The sequence below is a fragment of the Sander vitreus genome, chromosome 2 (assembly GCF_031162955.1).
Source record: "Sander vitreus isolate 19-12246 chromosome 2, sanVit1, whole genome shotgun sequence".
NCBI lineage: Eukaryota > Metazoa > Chordata > Actinopteri > Perciformes > Percidae > Sander > Sander vitreus.
Window position 1 is genome coordinate 12,410,300 of NC_135856.1, and position 13,040 is coordinate 12,423,339.

The 13,040-nt window shown below is 40.4% G+C and overlaps 2 protein-coding genes across 4 annotated transcripts in view; both read left to right on the plus strand.

Annotated features, from left to right (window-relative positions):
• Nucleotides 1–144, plus strand: part of mvb12a (multivesicular body subunit 12A) — a 6,201-nt gene extending 6,057 nt beyond the window's left edge. For all 3 annotated transcript variants that reach the window (XM_078278416.1, XM_078278405.1, XM_078278425.1), the window contains one exon: nt 1–144. This exon is cut by the window's left edge and continues 1,139 nt beyond it. The gene's annotated coding sequence lies outside the window, so the exon portion shown is untranslated.
• Nucleotides 145–2,259: 2,115 nt separating this feature from the next.
• On the plus strand, nt 2,260–12,654 carry LOC144535774 (transcription factor AP-4-like). The gene is made up of 7 exons (XM_078278434.1): nt 2,260–2,613; nt 6,713–6,878; nt 7,098–7,196; nt 9,041–9,211; nt 10,881–11,027; nt 11,211–11,381; nt 11,554–12,654. Exons 1-7 carry the CDS (start codon nt 2,525–2,527, stop codon nt 11,707–11,709), a joined length of 999 nt encoding a protein of 332 aa, XP_078134560.1. The 5' UTR covers nt 2,260–2,524; the 3' UTR covers nt 11,710–12,654.
• Nucleotides 12,655–13,040: the final 386 nt, after the last annotated feature.

The following is a 13,040-nucleotide window of genomic DNA, read 5'->3' on the forward strand; positions in this document are numbered from 1 at the left end:
TCTGTTTGTTTTTTAACTGTCAGGTAGAATAAGGACCAAATATTTATCGTGTCATTGTACAAAATATAAAGTTATGTTTTGTTGTTTTCATGGTCTGTATAAAAACTTGTGTTGCATGGAAAAATTAAAACCTAAGAAACCTGACTTCAGGTGTGTTGTTTACATACAGTACCACACCACAGTCTGATCTGCTGGCGACTGAGCAGCTCCACTGGAGCGGTTGGAGGTTAAGGGCCTTGCTCAAGGGCACCTCAGTGGTGGTAATAAGGGAGGGACATGCTCTTTCACTTTCCCCACCCAGATTTTATCCTGTCAGTCTGGGGATTGAACCGACAACCTACCAGTCACAAAAAAAAAAACTGCCCCAGAAATGAGATTGAAATTTTAAAATGTGTACAATACAGTAAGGTTACTGTGACTGTATGCACATTACCACATGCTAAACAGAGAAAGTGGTTTATTCATTCTGCCTGCTTTGATGCTCCAAGCCATTCTTGGATTCAAATCAGTAGTCTGAGCGACAAATCTTGTCTTGCAGATTTAACACTCCGATTTGTTTATAAATGTTAATTTAAATAACTTGGCATAAGTGGTGAATGAACATGATTTAATAAATAAGGATTTCTGTCAATTAAGGGTTAACTGAAAATGATGATTTTATTATCAATTCTGAATCCATTCTCTTAATTTCCATTATGTAAAATGCAACATTACATTTTATTTCACCCTCAGGTGATTATGCATCTATTGAAAACAACTTCACTCCTACAGTTCTACATGTTCACAGCGTTTTACCATTTTGACAGTAATATTTTACATGTACATGCAGTATCCTGCTTTTTCAACATTAGCTGGAAACAAACGTTATGGTGCATTACTGCCACCTGCTGTACTGTGTTGGGCTATTTACGCAGGATATGTTATGTATACATTACCTTTTACATCGGGGTGTCTCCCTGCGTTGTAAATGGTTATACAACCTGGCAGGTGAAATCGTTCATATTTTTTGTAAATTATTTATTTTTAAGTTTATAACTTTTGTATTTTTTTTTTTAAAGAGACCAAACTCCAAAGTGATGTCCTAAAATTGCTTGTTTTAACCACTCAGATACTCCACAGGGATTTCATTTATTTAAAAAATACAGGGAATGAGTGACTCAACATACACTGTATTCAAATTACTTTAAAAGACTTTTTCACATGGTCTGTGGTAATTCAATTTGTAAGTTATTAATCGACTACATATATTTAGCACTACTGTGTATTCAAAGTCACTCTTCAGTGATGTACAGCATATATTTTGTAAGTAATTTAACACATGAGTTTGTCAATTTTGATACTAGGGTTATATTATATTATAGTATTATCTTACTTACAGACAGGGTTTAAAATTAGCACCATTTACCAATGCTGGTAAAATATCCAATTGGCTGGTAGATTTGCTTCATTCACCAGCCAAAAAAAATCAATGGTAATCTATTAAGTGGCTGGTAAAATTTTAACATTCACTAGCCATTTGGAAGAAAAAAATAATTTTTAACCCTGCTTACAGAAATATATTTTATTTTTTTGATGTCTTAGTGCTTTGTCTAACATATTGTCAAAAAAGAGTCTAGTAAAAAAGCAACTATTTAGTTAGTCTTTTTGAATTTGTTAAAATGACAGAAGCTGACAGAAGCGGTCTTCAAATCTTAATTCTAGTCAATAATAACCAGAATTTATAAGAGCAGCTGGGGGACATGGGGTAGTAAGAAATAATTCACTATGATGGGAACATCTGTAATTTAAGTGAACTGTCCGACAGACATTATGTTAGCAGATAGATAGATAGATAGATAGATAGATAGATGACTTTATTAATCCCCAGGCAATTAAGGTGTCTTCGCAGCCAGGTAGGCTACCTTATAAACAGTCACAACACAATACAATACTATTAATACAGTAGGCTACAGTACAATACACAAATGCACTTTGTATTATCACTTTTGTAATTTATTTAATCCACTGATGTGTGTTAGTTGTAGAAGCGTCTTCCTCTTGATGAAACGTAATGCTATTACACAGATTTGCAGCACTGCAGTTACTCTGTTGCTGGTCTGTTTGTTCTGCTTTCCGGTAAACGGGCTCTGATTCCAACCAGCTGTTTCCCGCCTCACACAGATCAGCTGCGCACACGCACACACACACACACGTAGTAGGCGGAGGCAGCAAAGACACACACACACACACACACACACACACACGTAGTAGGCGGAGGCAAGAAGCCACACACACACACACACACACACACATTGGAGGGAACCCCATCAGCTGTGGGAAGCAACACAGCTTGAACTTACTTTTATTTTTCTAAGTCTATTTTCAGATTACCATATTTTTGAAGCGGTATTTTAGATATGCGCCATTGAGGAGTACAGCGAGAGCTCTGTGCCAAAACGTACATCATAATATTTTAACAGGGACAGCAGTGGAGGAAGAAGAAAAAAAACAGAAAACACGGACTACAGAAGGTGGCTTTGAAAGCATGGAATATTTCATGATGCCGACAGAGAAGCTACCGTCCTTACAGCATTTCAAGAAGACGGAGAAGGATGTTATTGGAGGTCTCTGCAGGTGTGTAGCTAGCTATTTCTTTGTTGATTATGAAACTGCCTGCGCAATTCATCCCTCGTGTCGCCGTAGTGTGCATGTGTGTGATGCAGCCTGACTTTAGTTAGCATGCTAGGTGTTAGCTTCGCTGCGATATCTTGGCAGCAGGAGCATGGTTGTAGAAATTAGCAGCTCGTTGGCCAGCTGCTGCCGCTGGCGGTGAGGAAATAGAAGATCTTTTAACTGGTGTTATAACATTGGCTGACATTATTACATGTAATAGCCTAAGGGGCATGTTTGCAGTCATTCGGGTCAGAAATATGTAAATAAGCGACATGAAATCGATACGTTTGCTTCCAGTTGAACACCAACCACGTGGTAGTTAACGTGTTCCCCGCCGCTTTGCTGCTATACACCAAATCCCATTTTTTTTGTATACGACATCGTTTCTTACACCCCCTAATCACCGAATAACTTGTTTGTATCAATTTTGTATGTATATTTAATACGACTACGTAATTTTGGGGTTGGGCTATGCCATGTGCGTAGTTAAATAATGCTCCGTGCAGCAGCCATGGTTGTGTCGTGTGCTAAAATTAGCCTAGCTTGGCTAGTTGGTTAGCTATCGCAACGCACTCGTTTCTAACAGTGTTTTGTGTTTACGGACTCGTTTTACTCATGTGTACTAGCTTGCTTAACCGAAACATGTCGTCTTAAAAGTGGAACGGCGGCTATTCATCTGCATCATTTAGCTGCAGACCAATGAGTAACTGTTAGCTTAGCTAGTGCTAACGGTAGAAAGCATTGTTCTCGATGATGCCAGGGGGCCTGCTGCAGCTGCTCCTGGCGGAGTCACATTTCACTGCTGCTACCGTCCAGACTGCCCGACGCGCCCTCCGGCGGCCATGTTGGAGGTCCGCAGCTCCTGACAACAGCTGATTTCATCTGTTATCTTTAAAGGACCCATACTATGCAAATTTTCAGGTTCATACTTGTATAATGGGTTTCAACTAGAACACTAACATGCTTTAATGTTCAAAAACACGTTCTTTTTCTTTTGCTCTCTGTTATATATATATATATATATATATATATATATATATATATATATATATATATATATATATATATACACCTGCATTCACCCTCTTGTCTAAAACGCTCTGTTTAAGCGCCTGTCTCTTTAAGTCCAGTGTGCTCTGATTAGTCAGTCTTTCCGGGTCTTCCACATCTGCGCTCTCAGCACCATCATTGCAGCTGGGGCATTGTAGCAGCACTTTCATATATAGTATAGAACAGTTGTAACATCCCAACCGTACAGTAGTCCTGGTGGCTTGTTTTAAAGGCACATAGGCCTGCTTAATGATAAAAAAATTACATGGAAATCTCACTTCTTTTTTTTTTTTTAAATACAATATGGGGCCTTTTAAAACAGGGTTCCCGCAGGGTCTTAAAAAAGTCTTAAATTCAATATTCTAAAAATAAGGCCTTAAAAGTCTTAAACTTCGTTCACAAAGTCAGGGCTCTACAGTGCAGCCGTTTCACTAAAAATAGATGTGTGCGAACTGTAAAATGTATTTAGGAGCACATGTGCGAATCACCAAACGTTAGTATTTTCATACTTGCGTTTTTTTGCAGATGTGGCTGCCAGTAGCTCCCATGAACTTATCTACATTTAGTTTTACATGGCTGTTTTTACTAGAGCACATTCAGCATGTCTCAGAGCGGCTGCTCTTGGCTCGTCATATTATGTTGCTGCGAGCATTGCCTGTGTGGCGTTTTGAAAAGTAATCACAGTTGCAATTGCTTTATCAGCATTGCTATCCCTGTTTAACTGAACAAGTAGCAGAGCATGTTACAGAGGCGTCATCGCTCTGCCGTCCCCTGTACAGGTAAAGCCGCCTACACATGATCCGCGGTGAGCCACTCTGCGCTGGCTGTGCCGTTGCTTTTTCTGCAGGGGGAGCAGTGGAGACGGAGGAAGCCCTGCCCTTGGCATCGTGCACCGCTCAGAATTGCTGCCGAGCACTGCGTTTAAAGCTCGTTATTTCAACCCTAAAATCGTAGCCGCTGATTTTTCAAGCTGCAACTAAAACCACAAGCAACAATGTATAACTGCGCCACAGTTTGTCTCTGTGCCCTACCTCACAGTTTTTACTCGGATCATGTGTAGGTGGTTTCACAGTGACTGTGAAACTGTATTTAACATGTATTGTATGGATTTTACATTTCACATGCATGCCGAACCATGGGAGTGCTCTGTTACACTACTACTATATATTCAGTGTACTGATCAGTAGAAAATGTATTTTAAAATAGAAAACATTACACTTCATAACATTTTGTATTTATAACACGTGTTGTAAAAAATGTAGCAGTTACCTTATGAAAGTCACTCTAGCTGACTGGAGTGAATTCTCCGAAGGTCTGTCTGGATTTAGTGGGACATTTTGTTGTACAATGACAATAAATGAACCATGTACAGTTTTAAAGTATAAATTATTACATAAATATTAAATAAATACAGTTTGAAGCAGACATAATCAAAAACCTAGTTTAGGATATTTTTTCTATTCAAATAAATGAAATCCCTTTGCTTGCAAATGTCTCCTCCTATTCCTTTTTTATTTTATTATAATAAAATGTTTTATTAAATTCAGGTGACATTATCTGGTAAATCATTCTTTTCTCAGGCCTAAAATCCACACTGATTTTCCATTATATGGCTGTGAAGTTGGCATTACATTTTTCATCCTAGGTGATATTAAAAAGTCTTATATTTAACTTGAAGAATCCTGAGGGTACCCTGTAAAAACCCTGACACGTATATTTGTGCCTATAATTTTAAATGTACATGATTATATATAAATGTGTAGTATGAATATACTAGGCCTATATATGCATTAAGTTAGATAATATTGATGATGATGGACTGAAGTCGGTCTTTGACAGTTACAAGACTAAACTACTTTTATTCTTAATTGTTTCACCACATTTTTTACATTATATATTATTTATTGGCTTTGTTAAAAAAAAAAAAAAAGGTTGATAAATGCCACACGCAGGATGCGATCCCGGCTCTCCTGTGTGAAAGTCCTGTGTTTTACCCATCCACCACCTCAACCAACCTCCCATCACGGACTTCCGTCCTTTCATACTACTCGCTACGGCGATAATTCACACGTAATGTAGGTCAATGGAGGCCAAACGGCGTTGATAAACACGCTAAAAAGCGATTATGCGTCTTGATAACACGCCAAAATGGCATACGAATTGTCATACATACGCCATTTAATGAGATCAGTCTGCCCTAAAAATAAAAAGATTTTCTAAATAAAACTGAGGCACGAAATTAAGCAATTTAAGGACCCAGAGCTTATTTTATAGGGAGTGTGCATACACCATGATATTAAGGTATCTGTTTCGCAGCCTTTTAGTTAAGTTGGCAGTACTGGCTTATAAAAGCTAAAGTTTAAAATCAAATCAGACTAAAATGAGATCTGAACATTAGAGTATAGTTGCACACCCACACACAATTTTTTTTGTAGAAAGTGACTATTTAGAGCCGCAGGCGCTGTGTTCTCTGTTGGGCTCTTTAGATTTGTGGTCTTCTTGACACCCGGTTATCTTTAGGCTTTATGGTTCATGTATTTCTCCTCCTGAGTAAATATGACAGAGAAGGTATTCCCAACATGACATCCAACCTCTTGGGGTGGTGTTCTGGTGTGTGAGCCCGGGGGCACTGAGTTCAGCCAAACTCAAAGATCTCCAGGCAGCTAGACTGAGGAATGTAGTGAAGCCTGTTAGTAAAGGTTAAAGGTTTAAGTCAGTGTGTCAGAGATCAGCTCATTGTTAATTGTATTGTTGCTGTTTGTTTATTTGACCAAGAAAAGCAGATTTGTTTCAGAGGTGTGTGTTGTTTGCCTTTTCTTTTAGGGGCATTGCTTGTGATAACCGCTTGTTAAAATAATTAGAAAGGGGAAACTCCTATCTTTTTACCCAAAACCCGAATAAGAAGAAGGATGAGATGTGCGTTTTTGAGGAGCTAGAGCCTTCTCCTTGGACACAAAGCCCTTGTGGACAGAATAATGACTTTCTCTCGCCTCTGACCTTGCTCCCTCAGCCTGGCCAACATCCCCCTCAGCCCGGAGACGGCCCAGGACCAGGAGAGACGAATCCGGCGTGAGATTGCCAACAGCAATGAACGCCGGCGCATGCAGAGCATCAACGCAGGTTTCCAGTCCCTCAAAACACTCCTGCCCCACACGGATGGAGAGAAACTCAGCAAGGTGCAGAAAACATTCACACCCTGGCACTTTGTGACAGCAGAGATCACGACACATTATTCTGAAGCTTTAAAGGATCGGGACCCTTTTTTTATTTTTTTATTTTATGGCAGAAAATACCATTTCTAGCATCCCGGTGTACAACAGTTTTGTAAGAATGTTAATTTATTATTTGTCCACGCACTGTTCTCATACTCACTTTTTTTGGTCCATCCCTGCCAGGCGGCCATCTTGCAGCAGACATCGGACTACATCTTTGCCTTGGAGCAGGAAAAGACACAGCTTCTGGCCCAGAACAACCAGCTCAAACGTTTCATCCAGGTAACATCCTGTGCCATTGTTTTTTATCATAATTGTGTCTAACTCACTTTGTACAGGTCTTGTATACCTCACATTGCCACTAACAGTCCACTATATCAAGCTGTAAGGTTTCCTATCTTTCAGGCTGCCATAGGTTTCTCCTCCTCCTTTAAGTACAGTATAAAAATAGCCCGCAAAGACTTGAAACTTCATAACACTTAATGTTGTCTGCTAAATGTATTCTATTACATGGATTGCAAAAAAAGACGTGTGTTATGATGGCTCTGTCACAAGCAATTGTTTGGAGGTACATAGACCTTTTCCTGAAGAAAGTCTGTAGCTCTGTCCTCTGCAGGCTGTGCTTCACTAGACCTTGCCAGTGTGTGGCATGTTATGTAGGGTAACGTTAACATGTGGTGCAGGTGGGAGGTGTGATGTTTCATCTCTGTCAGCTGATGATCAAACGTGACCAGGTAGTGTGTTAGATGCTGTGACGAGGCTTCTTGTTGAGATTGAGTTCTCAAGGTCTACAGTGTTTCTCCTACAATCATACAGGCCTTGCAGGCTGCCGCCATCCAACAGGAACCCACACCAGGCCAGAAAAAAATGTTAATGCCACATATCAATTGTTTCCCATATATTTATTCTGTAGTGGCACACCTCCATTAACTGTAACAACGCTCTGCTGTGAGTTCATGAACGAGGCAACTGTCTGTGGTTAGTTCCCGTCTGTAATAACAGGACAGTTGAGTGTGTTATTTAAACGGCTAAAGTCAGTTAAACCAATGAAGGAAGATAACATTATCGGTAGCCTAGTCTCGCTTTGCCAGGCCCTCCTCCAAAGCACGCTGGCGGAGAGTCTGGCTAGTCCACGCACCGGAGAAAAGCCGCGGTGCTGCTGCAAAATGGCCTCGGAAGGAACTTGTTTTGGTGGAACGTGTACGTTGTAAAAGTGGTTTTAGTCTTGCAACAGAAAACTCAGCTTGGACAGCTGTCTGGATTTACCCTGCAGAGATCTGAAAAAAAGGTTAACCATAGTCCTCGTATATCGACCAGAGTTTAACATGCCAACACATAGGAAGCCCAAGGCAATGGATATCCGGCCTAAATGAGTGAAATCCGGCGGATTGTGGAACATCAAGGATATAGACTATCGGTAGCCTAAAGATTACAAACAGGCTCAGTAGTATAGCTCAGCTGAGCTGGACCAGATCATGTTCAGTTAAAACAGATCAGTGATGCTGTTTTGCCCTCGTTCTCCGTGAAGTTTGCTGAAAGTGTTGTATTGTAGCGTTTTATGTGGATTGAGCACTGCGCCAGACTTTATTTTAAAATAAATTCTACATTGCTTGTAAGGAAATGATGGGCGTAACAGTCGAACCAGCTTTAAAAGTGACGGATTTTCTTTTTAAATGAGTGCTGTGCGGTTGATCCAATTTATGCCGATGTGAAGAGTGATTCAGAAGCACATAAATATGCAGTATCTGTGTGATGATTGCAACCTATGCAAGAATTATTCAGCCAAACTTTAATTACACATTAGGACAGCTTGTGGGTGTTGGCAAAGACAGTATAGTACTTTCTCAATCTGTATGCAGCCATGTGGAAAATAGGTGTTTACCAACCTGTTTCATTAGTTTACCATGTTGATTCACCTGGCATGTTGTTTTCATGCCAAACCGGCCATTTGTTCAGCTCAGCACAAGTAGCATGTGTCCTTTTTTTAATTGAGTGGAAAATAATCAGATTCTGTGCAGACTAACGCCTTGGATTTGGAGCACCCCCATTCACATACTAAGTTTAAATATGTTATATTTAATGTCTATTTTACATATATCCTTACATGGTCTGTGTGTCACTCCCAGGAGTTTAGCGGCTCATCACCCAAAAGGAGGCGAGCAGAGGAGAAGGATGAAGGGATTGGGTCTCCAGACACGTTAGAGGAGGAGAAAGTCGAGGAGGTGAGGAGGGAGATGTTAGAGCTGCGACAGCAACTGGACAAGGAACGCTCGGCTCGTATGCAGCTGGAGGAACAGGTGAGACTAAAGTAGGGAACCCCAGTTGCAAAGGTTCTTCATGAATCACATCCTTTTATCTTATCTTTTAATCTGTTGTAATTTCTCTTAAGTTCTTATTTCAGTAGTGCAGGAGTAATTTGATTTTGGTTTTAACAACAGTACTTGTTTGATTCTCAGGCATTTGATGCCATGTATTCTATGCTGTTGTGACGCTGTTTCTGTGTCTGTGCTAGCTGAACTAAATGTCACACGCAGACGTACATAAAGGGATCTACCGCGACTAAAATGAATTCTGCAAGTGCTTTCCACATTAATGTTTTAATGTTTGAAAACTTCACCAATATTGCAAGCATAAACATTTAGAGCAATACATTTAACTCAAAATAAAGATGAAAGTAGTTGACAGGGCGTTCATTTACAAAGACAATGTGGATAAGAAAAGTTCTCCACATCTCCTATGAAAATATTGATTTTTACCAGCCATTTCAACTTCTTATCCGTATCTGAGTCCTCTTTGGGATCATCAATCACCTCAACAAGGTGAGATGGGTGGTGTTGACACATCTACCAATACACCAGCCAATTCCTGATAAGCTCACAACAGCAGGTTAAGACAAAGGGAATTGAACAGTTGGTGAAGACACACTTACACAGGTAGTGAAAGAGAAATGTAAACAGTAGGGGAGATGTGGTGAAAATTAGTAATTCAGTATTTTTGTTTGACTTTTAAAATTAACACAATACTGGACAATAGAGTACAATTGAATAGCAAAACATGCAAAAAAAATACCTAACCTATCACAAACAAATAACACCTTGACTATACTACTTTTGTTACCATACGTTTAATGTTATTTATTAATTGGGGCGACTGGGTAGCGCACCTGGTTGAGCGTGCGCCCCATGTACAGAGCGTGTCACAGCGGCCACAGGTTCCGACCTCCGTCCCTTCGCTGCATGTCATTCCCCTCTCTCTCCCACTTTCCTGACTTCATCTGTCCTATAAATAAAGGCAATAAAAGCCCCAAAAAAATCTTTGTAAAAAAAAAAAGTTATTTATTAACGTAACTTCAGTTGTATCAGTATGTTAGTTTTATTGTTTAATGTGAATTGTACACATTAGCATTCATTGGATATGCCTTGGATATGTTTTGAGTTGCCCTTAAAGGTGCTGTAGGTAGGATTACGAAGATCAACAACCTCTCGGTCCCTCCCCCCTTTCCGCTAAAGCCCAGAACGGTCTCCTAAGCCCCTCCCCCCACAAGAGTGAATGAATGCGTGTGCATGAGCAGTGATTGACACACAGTTAGACACCCCCCCGGCCCTTATTGGTGCATCTGAACAGGGAGCTGTGGATTTTTGCAAATCACACTACAGGCTGTAGGTGGTGCCAGAGGAGCCAGATTTTTTTATTATTATTATTTTAATTACCTGCTTCATGTAGTTCTACTCAATTAAATTTTATTTATAGTATCAAATCATAACGAGTTATCTCGAGACACTTTACAGATAGAGTAGGTCTAGACCACACTCTATAATTTATAAAGTCCCAACATATCGAACATAGGGTCGGTTTCAGCAAATATGACAATGTTAGTTTTATAAGTCTTACCTACTGCACCTTTTTAAATTGTTGCTGAAATTGTTCTTAATGTAATTAACCCGTGGACTGTGTGTTTGTGTGCAGGTGCGATCTCTGGACACTCAGCTGCAGCCAGAGCGTCTGAAGGTAATCACTCAGCAGGTGGAGGAGGAGCAGGCGCTCATCCAGAGCCAGACACTGTTACGGCTGCAGCAGATCCACGCGGCTGACAGACAACCACACAGTCCACAGGTCAGTGACACACACCCCGGCTTAAAAACGTGCTAGTCACCTGTGTTGCAATTTCCTAACCTTAGGACGCTGTGGTTTGCGCAAATGCCTTCTGAAGTGAGGTATTCTTCTGGCCCTTTTTAAATCTTTAAAAACGGTCTCAGGTGTAGTAATATTTAAGTTTCTCTTTTGTCTGTCCTGCAGGTACTGGCTCCTCCCACTCCCCCTGCCCCAACCCACCACCCCACGGTCATCGTTCCAGCCCCAACACTAACCCAGCACCCCCACCATCACGTCACCGTGGTGACCATGAGCCCATCTGTCCACACGAGCACTGTGTCCACGTCCAGACAGAACCTGGACACTATTGTGCAGGTACGAGTTTGTTTCACTTTGTGTAAAGAATTGTTGTTGAGCCAGATCTAAGTAATCTTAGTCTTAAGTTACCATTTCATAGTGAAACTATTTGTTTTAACACTTAGAATTGTCTGTCAGTGGACTGAATGTTTTCTGCAGCCTTCAGAGTTTTTTTACCCTCTGCTTTTAGGCCATCCAGCACATTGAACGTGCACAGGAGAGGAGAGCAAGCGCAGAGGAAGAGCAGAGACGAGCAGTCATCGTCAGCCCCGCCCACGTCGCCATGGATACGGCCTGTTCGGACACAGACACCGACACGGAGGCCGAAGACTGCTCAATGAACTGATCCCCACCCCATGAACTCACAAACACACACAAACACTTAAAATACCTACTCACTGTAAGATTCCCTCCAGGAGCGCGACTACTTTTAAAAAACAAAACAAAAAAATCTTTCTTTGGCATTATCCAAACTCCTAAATCCAGTGGTTAAGCTCTGTCAGTCTTGTACTGTAATATCTCTGAAGATTAAAAACATAGGATGGTCAGCGTGCAGGGGAGGCCTGGTGGGATTTCTAGAGGCTGTTTTCAATGTCAGAGCCGGTCTGTGGCTACTTGAAAACTTGAGGGTCTCCTCGTGTAAAAAGCTATCAGCATCAGTCCGTCCATGTGTGTGTTATGTGTGCTACATACAGTCACAGTATCACACTTAACTGTTGTCACTGGCTTGCTGACAGTATTATTTGTGCTACAAAGCCAGTACAGTGGAGAGTTGAATGTAACGACACAATAAGCAAGCAGCTCTTAATTCTGAAAGGGGATATGGAGTTGTTATTTCTTCCCCAGTCTTAATTAGTTTGTTTTTCTTTGTTTCCTGGTTAGCTAGGTGATATTCTGGCGCCAGTCACCACGAAACCTAACTTAAACTACAACCGAAAGCATTTCTAAATTAATTAAAAGTTAGGGACAAATTCAAACTTAATTGCTAAATTAATTTGAGGATAGATGTTAAATAAAATTGTCTGATTTACTTGAAAGAAGGTTGTGTTTCTGATATCTAAATAAGCCCTTAAAAAAATAAGCTGTTGAACAATATACATTGTCTTTTGGTTTTAATATTTTTCATGTTTTTGTTAACATTTTCTTTCTGTCAGGGTTACTGAATGTCGAAGCTGAACATTTTGTTATATTGATATTAACAACTTAAAAGTTTGTCAGGTTTTCACTGAGAACTGGAAGCCTTGAGCTGAATTCTGAAAGTCTGATTGAAATTTGAAGCCCACCCAAGTCAGCCCCCTCATTTTGTCTCTACTTGTGGTGATTGTTGCACCTCTGACTTAAAAAAAAAATAAAAGAACCAAATGTTGGTTCATTACCGGGAAAGAAACAGCATTTTAGTGGCTGGTGTTAATTCTCAATCAATCTCAGACAATTTGACTGAATCAAACTTTGTCCTTGCAAACGTTGCAAATGTTGCAGGCTGCAAATGTGAAAAGTTGGGTTGATGAGAAAATCTGAAACAAATTGACACGGTTCACATGCACTGTTTGTATGAAGGCTTCCGGTTTTTCTCCAAAGGCTTCCGGTCTATCTTCTGGTCTTGGTTTGTTGATTTCAGTGACTATGCACTAGTTTTTCGGCATTTATGCAATTCCATTTTCAGTCCATTTCTTGGTG